Here is a 13,065-nt window from a genome sequence, read left to right as displayed (position 1 = left end):
ACAGATGAGAAGACTGATACCCAGAGAAGTTAAGAGGTTTATCTAGTCACAGAGCCATGGAGTGGTAGAACCTGGGGTAGAACCTAGCTAAGCTTTCGAGGTTCTGATTTGTAACAAAATATATGTAAAGACTTGTAACATCCACCCAGTCAGCACGATTATTCATTCTGACTGCTGGTCCAGTCCAGTGATCTGCCTTCCCTGGGTCTCATATAAGCCTTTATACGGCATTACTAAGTCATTTTCTCTAAGTCAGATTTTTGTCTGGTCATCACTCTTGATGTCAAAGCACTTTATCCACATCTGTGCCTGATCTGTCAGCTTATGGGCTCAGTCAGCTGTCTATATGTTGCCCTGATGGTATCAATTGACATCAAAAATCAGAAATATGGGAGGGGAATAAATTTGCAGGAAACCCGGTTAATTCTACCCTCTGGTCCCTAACCTGAAACATGCAAGAAAGATAAATACTCCCCAGTTAGCCCCAACAAGAACTTAGGAAGGAAGGATCAAACTGACAACAAAAAGAACACCTGATTCATAAACCACCCACCCTTTCCCTTGTCCAGGACCCCAAAACTTAGGGGTGACATCTGTAAACAATGTGGATTCAAAGCAAATGCCACTGAAACCTGGAGCCCCAAGAAGACCGCACCCCAGATTCCCATGGAAAAAGCAGCCTCTCGCTCCATCCGCATAATGTCCCACAAAAGAATTCCCAAGACCCATTCAGGCTAATGTTGGAATTAGCAAAAATAAATGAAAGTCACAGAACTTGGAGACAGGGAGAAAACCTGGGTGTCATTTAGCCCAATACCCCTGATATTCAAGTAGAGGAAAACTCCTACAGTGTTTTATATGGTTGAACCACAGCATTTACCACAGACCTTGGTGCAGGGGCAGGGATAAATAAATATTTGTTCAGTAATGGATGGATGGGCATAGTGGTTTGAAATCACACAGAAAGACAGTGACAGGGCTAGGATTAAAGGATCTAGAATATCTCTACCTTTGTTAGTTAAAAAAAACCCCTTAAGACTGATGATCATCAGTTTTTTTTTTTTTTATGCTCATTATTTCATTTAATCCTGACAATAACCCCACGAGGTAGACTTTGTTATACCCATTTATATGTGAGGAGACTGAGACCCAGAGGTAGATATATCTTGCCCAGGGTCACATGCTCAGTGAGTAGCAGAGCTAGAATTTGGATCCAGGTTTGTCCAACTTATAGACACTTACAGATACTCCAAGCCCAATGTAGGGCTCAAACTCAGGACCCTGAGATCAAGAGTCGCATGCTTTACCAACTGAGCCAGTCAGGAGCCCCTGTCCAACTTATAAACTCAACACTCCACTCCAGCGTGTACACTCTTATCCAAGAGTCACTGCAGGGTACATGCTCTCCTAGCCCCAGGGGACTTCTAGAGCACCCTCCTTGGTCATCGGCACATACGGAGCCAAGAGGTCTCTTTACGATTTTCCTCGAAATATCTAAGTTAATCCACAAATGGAACTTAAGAATTCAAGTTCCTCTCAAATCCATGATCATATCAGACATTTTAGAACATGGACTTAAAACACATGCTCTTTTCTTTATGCTTTTTCTAAAACGTTCTCATTTGAGACATCCAGAAATATCCAATCAGCCTAAATAGGAGACTGCACTAACAGCCATCCATAAAGTAATGGCCAAGCAAATGGACCTGGTCAGGGCTGCTGGGCCTCACCTCAGGGACCAAAGCAGCCCCTTCCCACCCTGTATCACTCTTCTCAGCAACCAATGCAGGTTTGCTCTCCCACAAACCCTAAACCATCCCGACCACCATTCCGGGTCTTTTTGAATGGGAGCAGCTCCTTACCGGATATCCCCACGAGCCATTCCCCGCCTGGAACTTGGAGTAGTAGCTGCTCCGGCTGGTGGTCCCATAGTTGTTGTAATTGTCGGCCAAGCCATCATACATGGAACCTTGAGGACAAAGGCAGGGGGTTAGGACAGGGATGGCCGTGCTCTTCACTCACCTCTCCTCCCCACAGCATCCAGGTCCACCATGCCCTGTGGAGGAGACCAGGGCTGAGCTCTTGAAGGAGGAGGATAGGAAATACATCATCTGCTTGCCATCTCTGTCTCTCTACTCTACCTCCTCCACAGTCAGGGCCAAGAAGGACCCAGGCCGACTGCTGCAGGGACAGCTCTGAAAATCTTGGTTGAGCCCTTCCTGGGCTGACTGAATGTCTCCCTGTTACTTGGGGTGAGTTGACACCTACAAGCCAGGAGTTGGCCTGGAGGGCCATGGAGCATCGCCATTCCATTCCAGGGAATCACGACTCCACATTCCACAAGCATAAGCTCCCTACTGGGGGAGGACTGGCAGGATCTCAGCATTCCAGGTCCAGGGCCCCGAGGTCAGAGCCACAGAGCAGTGAGGGCTGATGAGAGTCCAGTTCGGGGCAAGACTCTGGTTTCAAACCTCAGTCCGGCCCCCGCTAGTGACGACGCGGTCTTTTGTCCCTTCCTTCATCTGCTAGGTGCTCCAGATGGTGAAGGGGGGTGGCCACCAACCTCAAAGGCCCCAGTGAGGATTAATTAATGTTTTCAGAGTGCTTGGAGACCCACAAATGACAGGTTCCACAAGAGGACAGAGTGTCATTAGGGTTATTAGCGGCAAAATGGCTTTGAATCACACAAATCCGAACTGGTTTTTGGGCTCCTGGTGGGGCTGCCTTCCCTTCTCCCCTTCACCAGTGGCAGGTGGGCCCTAAAGGACAGTCCCCCAACTCTGCCAAAGCTGGTCTGTTGGCTGCCTTACTGTCCTTGGAACACGGCTGACCGGGACACGGCCGTGACTTTGCTCACACCGTGCCCCTTGCCGAGTCTGCCTTCCCTTCTTGGCCACAACATTCAGATCTCACCTATCTTTCAAGGCCAAGTTCGGGATCTCATCCCTTTGGGGAAGCCTCTTCTGTCCAGCCCTGCCCAGGGCGATCTCTCCTACATCTAAACACATCCTTCCCTGCTGTCTGGACCCTGAGTCACATCCTGCTTGTGGTCCCATTACCTACACTGGGATCTGCATGAGGGGGAAGCCAGGGCTCTATGGCCTGGACACCCAGAGCAAGCCTTGCCCCACACTCTTTTTATGTGATGAGCCCTCTGGGGAAAAAAAGAAAAGTGGGATCCAGTGAGAGCCTCCTAAGGGGGATGAGCACTTCTTTTCTCTGAAGTGATGGCCAGACTCCAGCATCAGAAACCCTATCTAGGGGGAAGGGTTTGACAGTGATCTTACCTGGCCAAATTAGCTCCTTCCCATCTGCCACATCACACCCACTCAGATTCCTAAGCCTTTTTAGGGTAGTGGGTGTGGGGGGGTAGCATTTGAGCTGAGAGAAGGAATAGCGCGGCGGGGCGGCAGCTTTGGAATGTGCCAGGTATCTCTGCCCGGTGCCATTTCCTCTGTCTGAAGCCAGCCAGAGGGCCGCCCCGTTGCACATAGGAGGGGCCACTGCCCCGATTCCCATTCCCACCCCTCCCCTGCCACCATGGAGGATCAACAGGCCATTAGGGTTATCTGCTGCAGCAGAGATAACTTGCCCTGAAAGCCTAGAGGTGTTGACATTGGTCTTGGCTCTGACATTTGGGCAAGTCACTTGCTCTCTCTGGGCCTCAGCTTCTTCTGTAAAAGGAAGGGGCTGGCCTCTATATACCCCAAAGGCCCCACACAGCTCCAGCGTCCCATGGCCATGCGATTATAGTAACCCATGCATGCCCCATGGCATTCAGAGAAGCTTGCAAGGAAGATGGGGAGACACCAAAGGCTACAGCACCATCTCCTTTGCTGCCTGCCTCGGGGTCCTTCCAGAGGTGTCCTGCGGGCCCAGGCCTGACTCCTGAGGGGACTCTCCCGAGCCTCTGACTTAATCCAAGCTCCCCTACTGAGTGCAGACAGCTGGTTCCTCTTCCTTTCTCGGGAAGCTGCCCCCCTGGAAAAGCTGCCTGTGTCAGGAGGAGTCTGGAAGCCATCTCATGGGCTCAGCCATCCCGAACCAGCTCACACCAGGGAAGGGGCTGTAGCCAGAACCGTAGGCATGCACGGCCAGGCCCTGAGGCAGCTGACAGCCAGGTCTCGTCTGACTCCCCTCTGTCCAGCCTACTTCTATCATCCCTTCCAGGGTTTGACGGGCCAGAGTTCACTTGGCTGTTGCCCCGTGAGCAGCGATGTCTCACCCAAGGGCAGCTGTGGGTCAGCCAGCTGCTTTTAGATGGAAAATCTGGGGTGGTGACAGACAAAGAGTTCTGTGGAGCCCCAGGGAGGCCTTCTGCTAGGGAGGCATCCCCAGGAGGCTCAGTGGAGGGCAGGCTCCCATGGGGCCTGCACTTCTTCTCAAAAGGGAATCTGTCAGCTGTGACATCACTCACCCTCTTGGTCATCAGATGAAGCATCTTCTCCCTCCATGCCCTGCACCTGCCTGCCTCCCTCTCACATAATCTCCATGTGGGAGGTAGGGAGTTCTCTGCCATGGAGGCAGGGGTGAATAAGACCTCTGGAATGCCCTATCCTTCCAAAAGCCAGTCCCTGTGTCCCAGTGGTGACTTTAGTGATGACAGGTGTGGGCTATAACACTCACTTCTGGTGGGGCCAAGGCCTCCAGGCCCTTCCAGGTGGCTCCTAAAGGCACTCTCTAAGATCCATCCGCAATTGGGAGTCAGATCACCTGACTCCCACCTTAAGATGCTTTGCTTGGCTTCCTTGTGAGAATGAGGCTGCCATCACACCAGCCAGCGCTGCTTCTCTGGCAGTAGGGTAGCTGCACTTGGGGCCAAGGTTCTGAGGTAGAGGAGGAGTCCAGAGAAGTTACCTACTTGAGGTCACACTTTGCATTGTGCCCGATGACCAAAGACATGCAGGTAGGAGGTGAGGTGAGCTCTATTAATAAGGGTGCTGCTCCCTTCTCCTGACCCTAGGGTGTCTGGCTGGTACACATGACCCTTGGAAAGTCAGGTTCAACAGCAAGAACATGGGGGTTCTCAGTGAGAGTGATGGTAATAGCTCTGGCAGCTTTCCCTTCTCTATCGAGTCCCCTGACTTCTTCACAACTCATTTCTAGGGAGCCTTTCCTGATTAACTCCACCTGGTCCCATCACCCCTGGCTGACTGCCTCCTCAGAACAGGGGCACGGGCAGGTGCAGTCGGTTCTCCATCTCATGACTGTGCCAGTGTCCACCATCATGTACTTCGGGCACTTACTGAAGCAAGCATCGTGTCTCTTCTTTCCCTGGGGTCTTGGGCACAGGGCATGGCTCTGGCTGGGGTGGGCCAAACCTGGACTGAGCGCACCCTTTTTTGTCAACCAGTTCACCCCTCATGGTGAGGTGCTTAGGTGCCTGGAGGCTCCACATCCCCCAAACTGCAGCATGGGACCAGGGTCCTGGAAGGCTACTCAACCAGGCCCTCCTCCCACCCAAAAATGTCCCTGGTGGGTGGGGTAATCCAGGGAGACAGAGGATCTGAGAGCAGCTCGAGAACAGGCACAGTCACCTCCTGGAGGAGGATCCTTGGTGTCGGAGGTGGTAAGGGGAGGTGATCCCAGCACCCAGCTCACCCCACAGAATCACCCCTACTCTCGTCACTGAGCACCTGCATTCCCATTATTTCCTCCAGAAGGGTGCACATGCCAGAAGCAAAGCGTGGGCTTCTCAGTGGAGCTGGCTGCTAGTCCAACTTGGGCATTGTCCCCAGGAGGCACATGCCCACCCACAGAACCCCGAGGTCAAAGAGCAAATGTCTCCGAGAACGTATTGCTTCCTCCAGCGTACGATCAATTCCAGCAGCTCTGTCCGCACAGCTTGTCTCATCTTTGTCAGGGTTTCAGGGTGTAAACCCATCTCAAAAAATCCACCACTCAGATCATCAGCATCCCTGGATGCTGCTTCCCTTCGCTGCCTGAGATGATTATCGGATTCTCTCTTGTGTCACAGGGGCAGCGAAGCTTCTCGCCCACCAAAGCTTTGAAAAGGGAAGCAGCTTCTTTGTTAGGATACACGGACTTCTCTCTCCAAGGGGGACGGGCAAACCTTGGCAGGGATGACTCATCCTCTTCCACCTTCCAAGCTTTCAAATCAGTCACACCCACCGCACCTGAAACATTCTTTCTCTTCTTCTCAGCCAAACCCTCTCCCGGCATTCAAAACCTTGCACAAAAATCAGCTTCTTCTAGAGGTGACCCCACCCAGCTCTGGGCACTCCAAGTCCTCTAGCGTAACCATGTCAGCTTTCTGGCCAGCTGCTCTACCCACTCCTTGCTGGCTTGTGTGTTCCATGGAGTGTGGCTTCTGTACACGGTGTGTGTGTGTGTGTGTGTGTGTGTGTGTGTGTGTGTACATGCACATGTACTTACGGGCTTTTCTCCCAGAAAGCAAGGAGGCTGGGAACTCCCTGAAGCAAGGAATCTTCTGCTTGCACTAGATCCCCACCCCACTCCTGATCCCAGGACCAGGGTCCACCTGGACAAGGCACTCATGACTTCCGCCTGCCTGATGAACAGGCTGCCCGCAGGGACAGAGGTCATCTGAAACCCCTCTCCTCCACTCCCTCCTTCCCCCAGATCCCTCTCCTTTGCTAGTCAGGAGGGCTGTCGCAGGGCATGCTGCACTGGATGTGCATCTATTGTTTGATCTGCGTCCCATAAGGCCCATGTCTCTTCTGGCTTCTACACTGAAGTAAAGCCCATCTGCTCCTCAACACAAAACACTTGGGAAAGGAAGCTCATTATCTTTTGGCCCTGACAATGCTTTTATTTCACCCCCTGAAATCGCTTCCACCCATGGTGCTCAGTAAGGCTAGGCCCACAGCAAGAAGAATTTAAATGAGGTACTAGGAAGAACTGCCTGAAGATACTTCTGGGATGATGTCCCTCCGAGATGGTCAAGATTGGGCAGGAGCAGTGCCCGTGGGAACGTTCAGGTGCCCAAGGCGGGGGGATGGCCAGATGTCCTCCCATTTCCTTCTGCCCAGGCCAGCTGGGAGCACTGTGGACATTCCTATCTGGAAGCTTCCAAGCCTGAGGAGGGCAAGGAGCTCAGCACAACCTCACCTGGCACTTTGGCGTGGTTCTCGCCCTTCTCCTGGGCACGTGTACAGAACAGAGATGCTGCTATAGCCTGTGTTCGCTCCTCTCCCTCCCAGCTCTGCTGGGACGTGTTCAAGCCCCGCTCTGCGGCAGCCCCGCTCCTCTTCCTGATCATCTGTTCCTGGCCACTGCTAAACCCAAGGACTGGATAGAGGGTGGGAGCGTCTTGTGGGAACAGGGCCGGCATGGGGGCAGGGTGGTGGATTCGTGTGGACAAAGGTCAGAACAGGCCACAGCCACCTGGCTGGGGTCCAGACTAAAACATTGTCATCAGCAATTACCGTATTAGATGTCTATCCGTCTTTACGCGTGTGTGTGTGTGTGTGTGTGTGTGTGTGTGTGTGAGAACGTGTGTGTGCATCTCATGAGGGTGATCCTCATGCCGGGTCTAAGTGTGAGTGAAAGATGGGGACCAGAGCAATGATTCCCTAACTTAGTTGCACATCAGAACTGCCTAGGAGATTTTAAGGGTCCTGATGCCTGCACCGTCCCCCATAACTCACTAAATCAGAATCTCTGGGGGTGGGACGCAGGCATTCGCATTTTTTAAAATTCCCAGATGATTTCAATGTGCAGCCAGGTTTGAGAGCAGCAGAGTGGATGGCTTTTGGTATGTTAGGATGTTTACAAGAGGGAAACCTTGATGGACACTCATTGAGGGGAGGAGTCTTTTTGTAGGACAGCTACAGACAGTTTGGGGAATGGTCTGCAGAGGTAGGGAGTGATGTGATCTATTTCCAGAGATGGTTACCATCACAGCACACTTTGGAGATGATCTAATCTGATCTCGTACAGTTGCAGAGGCCCAGAGAGCAGCAGTGACTTACCCAAGATCATACACCAGCCAGGAATCAATCCAGGTAGAACCCAGGTCTCCTGACACCAGGCTGGACTCCTGCACCGGCGCAAACTGCAAGGTTGGGTGTGTGTGTGCAAGCATGCCTACAGGCGTGTACGTGCATGGGTGTGGGTACACATGTGTGTATGTGTGTGCGCCCGTGCGCAGTGCACGCCTGCAAAGACCTTCACATGAGGGTATCTAACATTCTTCCATCTTATTTTGTCCAAATATCACACATCTTCTAGGGGTCATACCCCATGGCAGAAGTAGTTTCCAGATTTTAGACCTGGAACGATTGGCTTATTGATATTTATAATTTGGTGTGTGGGGAGAAAAATTTGTTTCTTTTTCTTTTTTCTTTTTTAAACCTCTGCCAATGAACTTAGCAAAGAAGCAGGGTCCAGGGAAACAGCATTTGCTGTGAAACATTCTGGAATACTTGGCATTTTTGTATGTGTTGTAACAGGCAAACGGAAATTCTGGTAAAACTTCAGCTTCAAGCCAAGATACATTGTAAAGAAACAGGAATTGGTTCATTTGAAGTTTAATTAGGATGTTTTGCTGCTGGAAAAAGTTAAAGCTCAGACACCCTTTACCCTCTCCCATGCCAGCTTTGGTCCCGAGAAAACAATGCCAGGAGTGATGTCTGTTCGTGGACTGTGGTCAGGAACGGACAACTTTCAAGAGACTAGAATGAGCAGAACCTCACACGGGCCGAGGTTCATGCTGAGACACAGCCAAATGCAAATACAGAAATGCCAACAAAGGCGGGGTCCCGAGGCAGGGACCTTCACCTGTGCACACCACGGCCACCAAGCCAGTACAAGGCTGCCCCCTAGGACGGCCTCAAGTAGTAACTGCCCTGCGAAGGATAGATGCAGGATGACGAAGTGGGGAACAGGCACCTTCCCTAGCCCAGCGTGGCCCCAAACCTATCTCCGACCAGGGAGAAATCCAGGTTTGGCCATGTTAGATAGGAAATGGTAGTTCTGAAAAGAAAGGAGAAGGTTGAAACTAAAAAAATCACAGATGTCTAAGCAGGTAGTGAGACAAACAAGGACAATGACGCTGTTAGTGCTGGGATTTCTCTGGAACGAGAAGTGATACGAAAAAGAAAGTTGGTGTCATTAGACTTTGTGTGGGATGTATATTCATGGTGATGCTGAAGTTGGACCAAATGAGATTCGAGTTAAGCTTTAGGAAGAGGTTCCAAATGAAGTTCTAAAGAACCTGAATGTGGAAAAGCAGTCCCTTTGGGCTGCCTAACTGATGCACTAGCCCTTGACCCCCCAACAGGGCAGCTCATGATGAGCACCTGCAGGGACCTTCCCGCCTCAGGCAGGTCAAGCCTCCCTAGCAAAGATCTTTGGCTGAGCAGCCCCATCCCCTGGGTTTCCTCCTGCTTCCCACACAGTCTGAGAAGACACCCTGCCACACACACACAAGGACACTCTGGAAGCACAGGAGAGCAATACTTAGCGGCCAGTTCAGAAAAAGACCCAGATGGGCAGGCAGGTTCAGAGCAGCCTCCTTCTGCAGGGTCTCCAGACCCCAGAGCCCCCTCCTCCCTCCCTGGGGACATCCTGACCAGGGCGAAGCATCTGTCTCATCTGCTGTGCTTGGGGGAAGGCATGGGTGGAAATAGGTATGGAGTGTCAGGCTCCTTCCACGGGGCTCCCCTCCGAGCCCTTGGTGGCTCAATGCCCCCTCACCGACAAGACAGAGGAGAACCTTCTTGGGGGCGGACTCTGGAGAAAAGCCGATTCTATTGCTGGGATCACCCGTGGCCGATTCCTGACTGTCCTTCACGGGGTACGAGGAGTGGTGGCTGCCTGCCAGGCAACCCGTGAGGTGTGGCTGGCCTTCTCTGGGGTGGGTGTTCTTAACCCGGGGAGCCCTGGTGGGATTCAGGGGCCCCAAGAGAACCAAACACCCTAGAGAATTCGACTCTTCCCTCTTGAAGGAGGATTCCAGGGTGTCCGGGCGGGGGGGGGGGTTAAGGCAATGACCCAGGGTATGGTCCTTCCACAACTGCCAGCTCGCTCCTCCCAGCAACCAGAGCAGGTGTATGGGGTATAAACCAACACAAAAAGAGAGAGCAAATTTAGTAGGAATGGCCACTGAGCAAATAGGGAATGCTTGGGCGGTTCTGATGAAGAGAAGGGGGAAATCTGATGAAAACAAAGCCAGATAAACCAGAAACACCAGCTCCAAGTGACCCAACCGCCTCTTCCACCTAGGATGCCTCTGGGGAAACTGTCCCTGTGGGAACCTCACCAGAGCTGAGGGAAGAAGGGACACACCTACAGGGTCAGTCCTTGGAGAAGCCTGTTTCTGGAGAGGTATGCATTAGCCAAGGAAGTCAACCCTCACCTGGCTGAAGTCCCCTGGAGGACCTTGGGATGGAGAGAAGGAGATCCCACCAAGTAGATGTTACCCACAAGGGGCAAGGTCAGAAACAGAGCACTGCATGATGACAGACACTCGCCCGCACCCCCATAGCTGGGAAGGAGAAGGGGTGTTTGGGACACCGGGGATTTTTGAGATTTTTCTGGAGCTGTGAGCCTGGAGCTCAGGCCAGGGATGGCATGGGAGTGGGAGAGGGACAACTAAGTCTTGTGCCGAGAGTAGGTTGCCTTGAGCTGTGACTGGGCTGTGCCCAGAAATGGGGACTTTTTTTTTTTTAATTATCCCAAATCTACTTCCAAAAAAGGCTAGTAAGCAGCTACCAAAGCACCAAATAAAAGAGGAAGCAAATGCTCTGGAGTCTGTATGACCTTGAGTGGAAGTCTGGCAGGAGAGGAACCAGGAGTCCAGGCCAGGGCAAAGGGCACACACAGCAGCAAAGACCTTCAGGTTTGGGGTGCAGGGAAGTCCTCGGCCAGCCATTTTCTCTCCCTCAGCTCTACACAGGGGCCACTCAGGAATGAGAGAGAGAGGGAAAGAGACCAAGCTGGAGTAGGAAATGTGAGCCGGTGTGTGTGTGTGTGTGTGTGTGTGTGTGTGTGTGTGTATGGTGGGAGATGGGCAGGGGTCTATCTGTCTCCTTCGCCTCCTTCCTCTTTACTACTCCCCACTCCCCTTACTCTCTCTTAGAGGCTTGACTCCATAAATCAGTCTTGGTTGACCAGTACTGGTTTACAGTCTGAAGAATCTTTATCAGCATTTACTAAGTTTAACTAAACCAGTAAACAGAGAGTTTGCTGGTTTGCGTGTAATTCTTACTGGGAATCTTCTGTATTAAAGTATGTGGTCTAAAAATTCTCCACAAATGCCCCTGTCAGATATTGTACCTTCCCCCTTGAGTTTCAGGGGTCCTAGCCCTTTCTCCTAGGCTCCCGGCTTGGGGGACCTCAGCACCGCGTGTGGGGACAGCCGGCTGATGGCCGGTCAGGCTGAGCACCTGAACTGGACAAGTGCTCACCATGAGGGCTCAGCCCTGGGCGCCTTCTGGGATTTCCAGCCTTGCCAACCTCATTTCCCACCCTCCTCCTGACACTTGTTCCTTCCTACTTAAGCCAAGTGAAGTAGGGAGAATCCGGTGGGAAAGAAAGCTTCTGCATTAGCTACTGAGCAAAGAGGACATCCGCAGCCGCTCTTCCCGGGCCTCGGGGAGCCTCAGGGCGCGCACTGGTCCTGGGGTGACCTTCCAACCAGACTTGCCTCTTCCGGGTCTGAGGCTCCCGCTAACGCGCTGCGGCGTTCCAAGGCCCGGTCCCCGGTCCCGCAGCGCCTCTCCTGGGCCCCACCTCCGGTCACAGTGACTCCCTCGCCCGGCCCGGCGGCCACGCACTGGTCCCACCTGGATAGGGAACCTGCCGGCCTGGGCGCCGGCTACCTGGCTACCTGCCGTTGGCGCCACCGCGGGGAGTGAGGGGGACCCACAGCCTTGGGGAGACCTAGAGGCGGGGGCCGTTCCGGGAGCAGTTTGGGGAAGAAAGCCTCCCGGGCTCTGGGTGCCGGGTCCCCGAGCGCGCGGGCGATGCTCAACCTCGGCGCGCCGGAGAGACGCCCCTGGCCGTGGCCCCCTCGCCCCTCCGCGCGAGCCCGCCTTCGCGTCCCCGGCCTGGGGCTCCCGCCAGCCGCTCGCCCGCCGCCGCCGCACCCCGTCGGACCGGCCGCGCAGACCCCGCGCTCCCTCGCTTCCCCGCAGCGTCGGGAGGCGCGCCAGCTTCGGTCCCCGCCGCGCGGCCGAGGGGCGCGGGGCCGAGGCGCACGGGTCGCGCGGGGCGCCGAACCTTTACCTCGGTTGGAGTGGCTCAGGGTGGACGACTGCGAAGGCTTGGGCTTCTGCCGCTTGACGGTCATCATCACCTGCTCCTGCACGCGCTGCCTGCCCGACGTGCCCGTCTTCATCTTTTGGTCCGAAGGCAAAGCCAGCGTCGAGCTGTCCTGGTCCGGGAAGCATTCGTACGCCAAGGCGGTCTTGAGCGGCGAGTGGTTCATGGCGGCGGGAGGCGCGGGCCGGGCCGGCGAGGGGCGGCGACGGGCGGCGAGGGGCGGCGGGCGGGCGGCTGCGCTCGGCTGTGCTCAGCGACTCCCGAGGGCCATAGAGCGAGTGGTCCTGGTGAGGCTCCCGGCGGCGGCTCCTGGCGCCTCCGCCCCGGCTCGTCCCCGCGCTGGCACTGGCGAGGCCCGCCCTCGGTCGGACTGGATATACCACCCCTGCCCTGCACCACCCACTCCACCGGCCGCGCGCCGCCGCCGCCGCCGCGGGTGCCGAGCTGCAGGGCGCTGCCGCTGCGGGAGCGAGCGCTCCTGGGGGGCAGGGCTGCGGGGCCCGAGTGTGGGACCTCGGCGTCTCCCGGCCCTCCGCTCCTTTCTCTCGCTTCCCAGCCCCGTGACGTGCAGGAGGTGAGGCCCCAGGGAGACGCCCCTCTGTCCTGGCCCTGCTCGCTCATGGAGAAAGTATGTGCTCAGCTCAGGAACCCAGGGAGACTTCTCTCGAGGAAAAAGGAGTCTTTCTTGACCAGCCCCCCCCCCCCCCCCCCCCCGGAGAGCCAGAAATCCACCTTCTTCTGTCCCGAGGTCATGGCAGAGACCAGCCCCGTGGGGGAGGGCTCCCAGGCCGCGGGCTGAGACACAGCCCCTGTCCA

The 13,065-nt window shown here is 54.5% G+C and overlaps 1 protein-coding gene across 1 annotated transcript in view; it reads right to left on the bottom strand.

Moving 5' to 3' along the window:
• Positions 1-12,764, bottom strand: part of PKP1 (plakophilin 1) — a 50,452-nt gene extending 37,688 nt beyond the window's left edge. Inside the window, exons 1-2 of the mRNA XM_036086656.2 lie at positions 12,214-12,764; positions 1,863-1,969 (exon numbers count right to left, since the gene is read on the bottom strand). Of these exons, the coding sequence (XP_035942549.2) occupies positions 1,863-1,969; positions 12,214-12,415 (309 nt within the window). The 5' untranslated portion in view covers positions 12,416-12,764. The remainder of the gene's footprint in view (positions 1-1,862; positions 1,970-12,213) is intronic.
• Positions 12,765-13,065: the final 301 nt, after the last annotated feature.

The sequence above is a fragment of the Halichoerus grypus genome, chromosome 7, assembly GCF_964656455.1.
Source record: "Halichoerus grypus chromosome 7, mHalGry1.hap1.1, whole genome shotgun sequence".
In the NCBI taxonomy this organism is placed as follows: domain Eukaryota; kingdom Metazoa; phylum Chordata; class Mammalia; order Carnivora; family Phocidae; genus Halichoerus; species Halichoerus grypus.
This window is presented reverse-complemented; position numbering and strand designations above follow the sequence as displayed.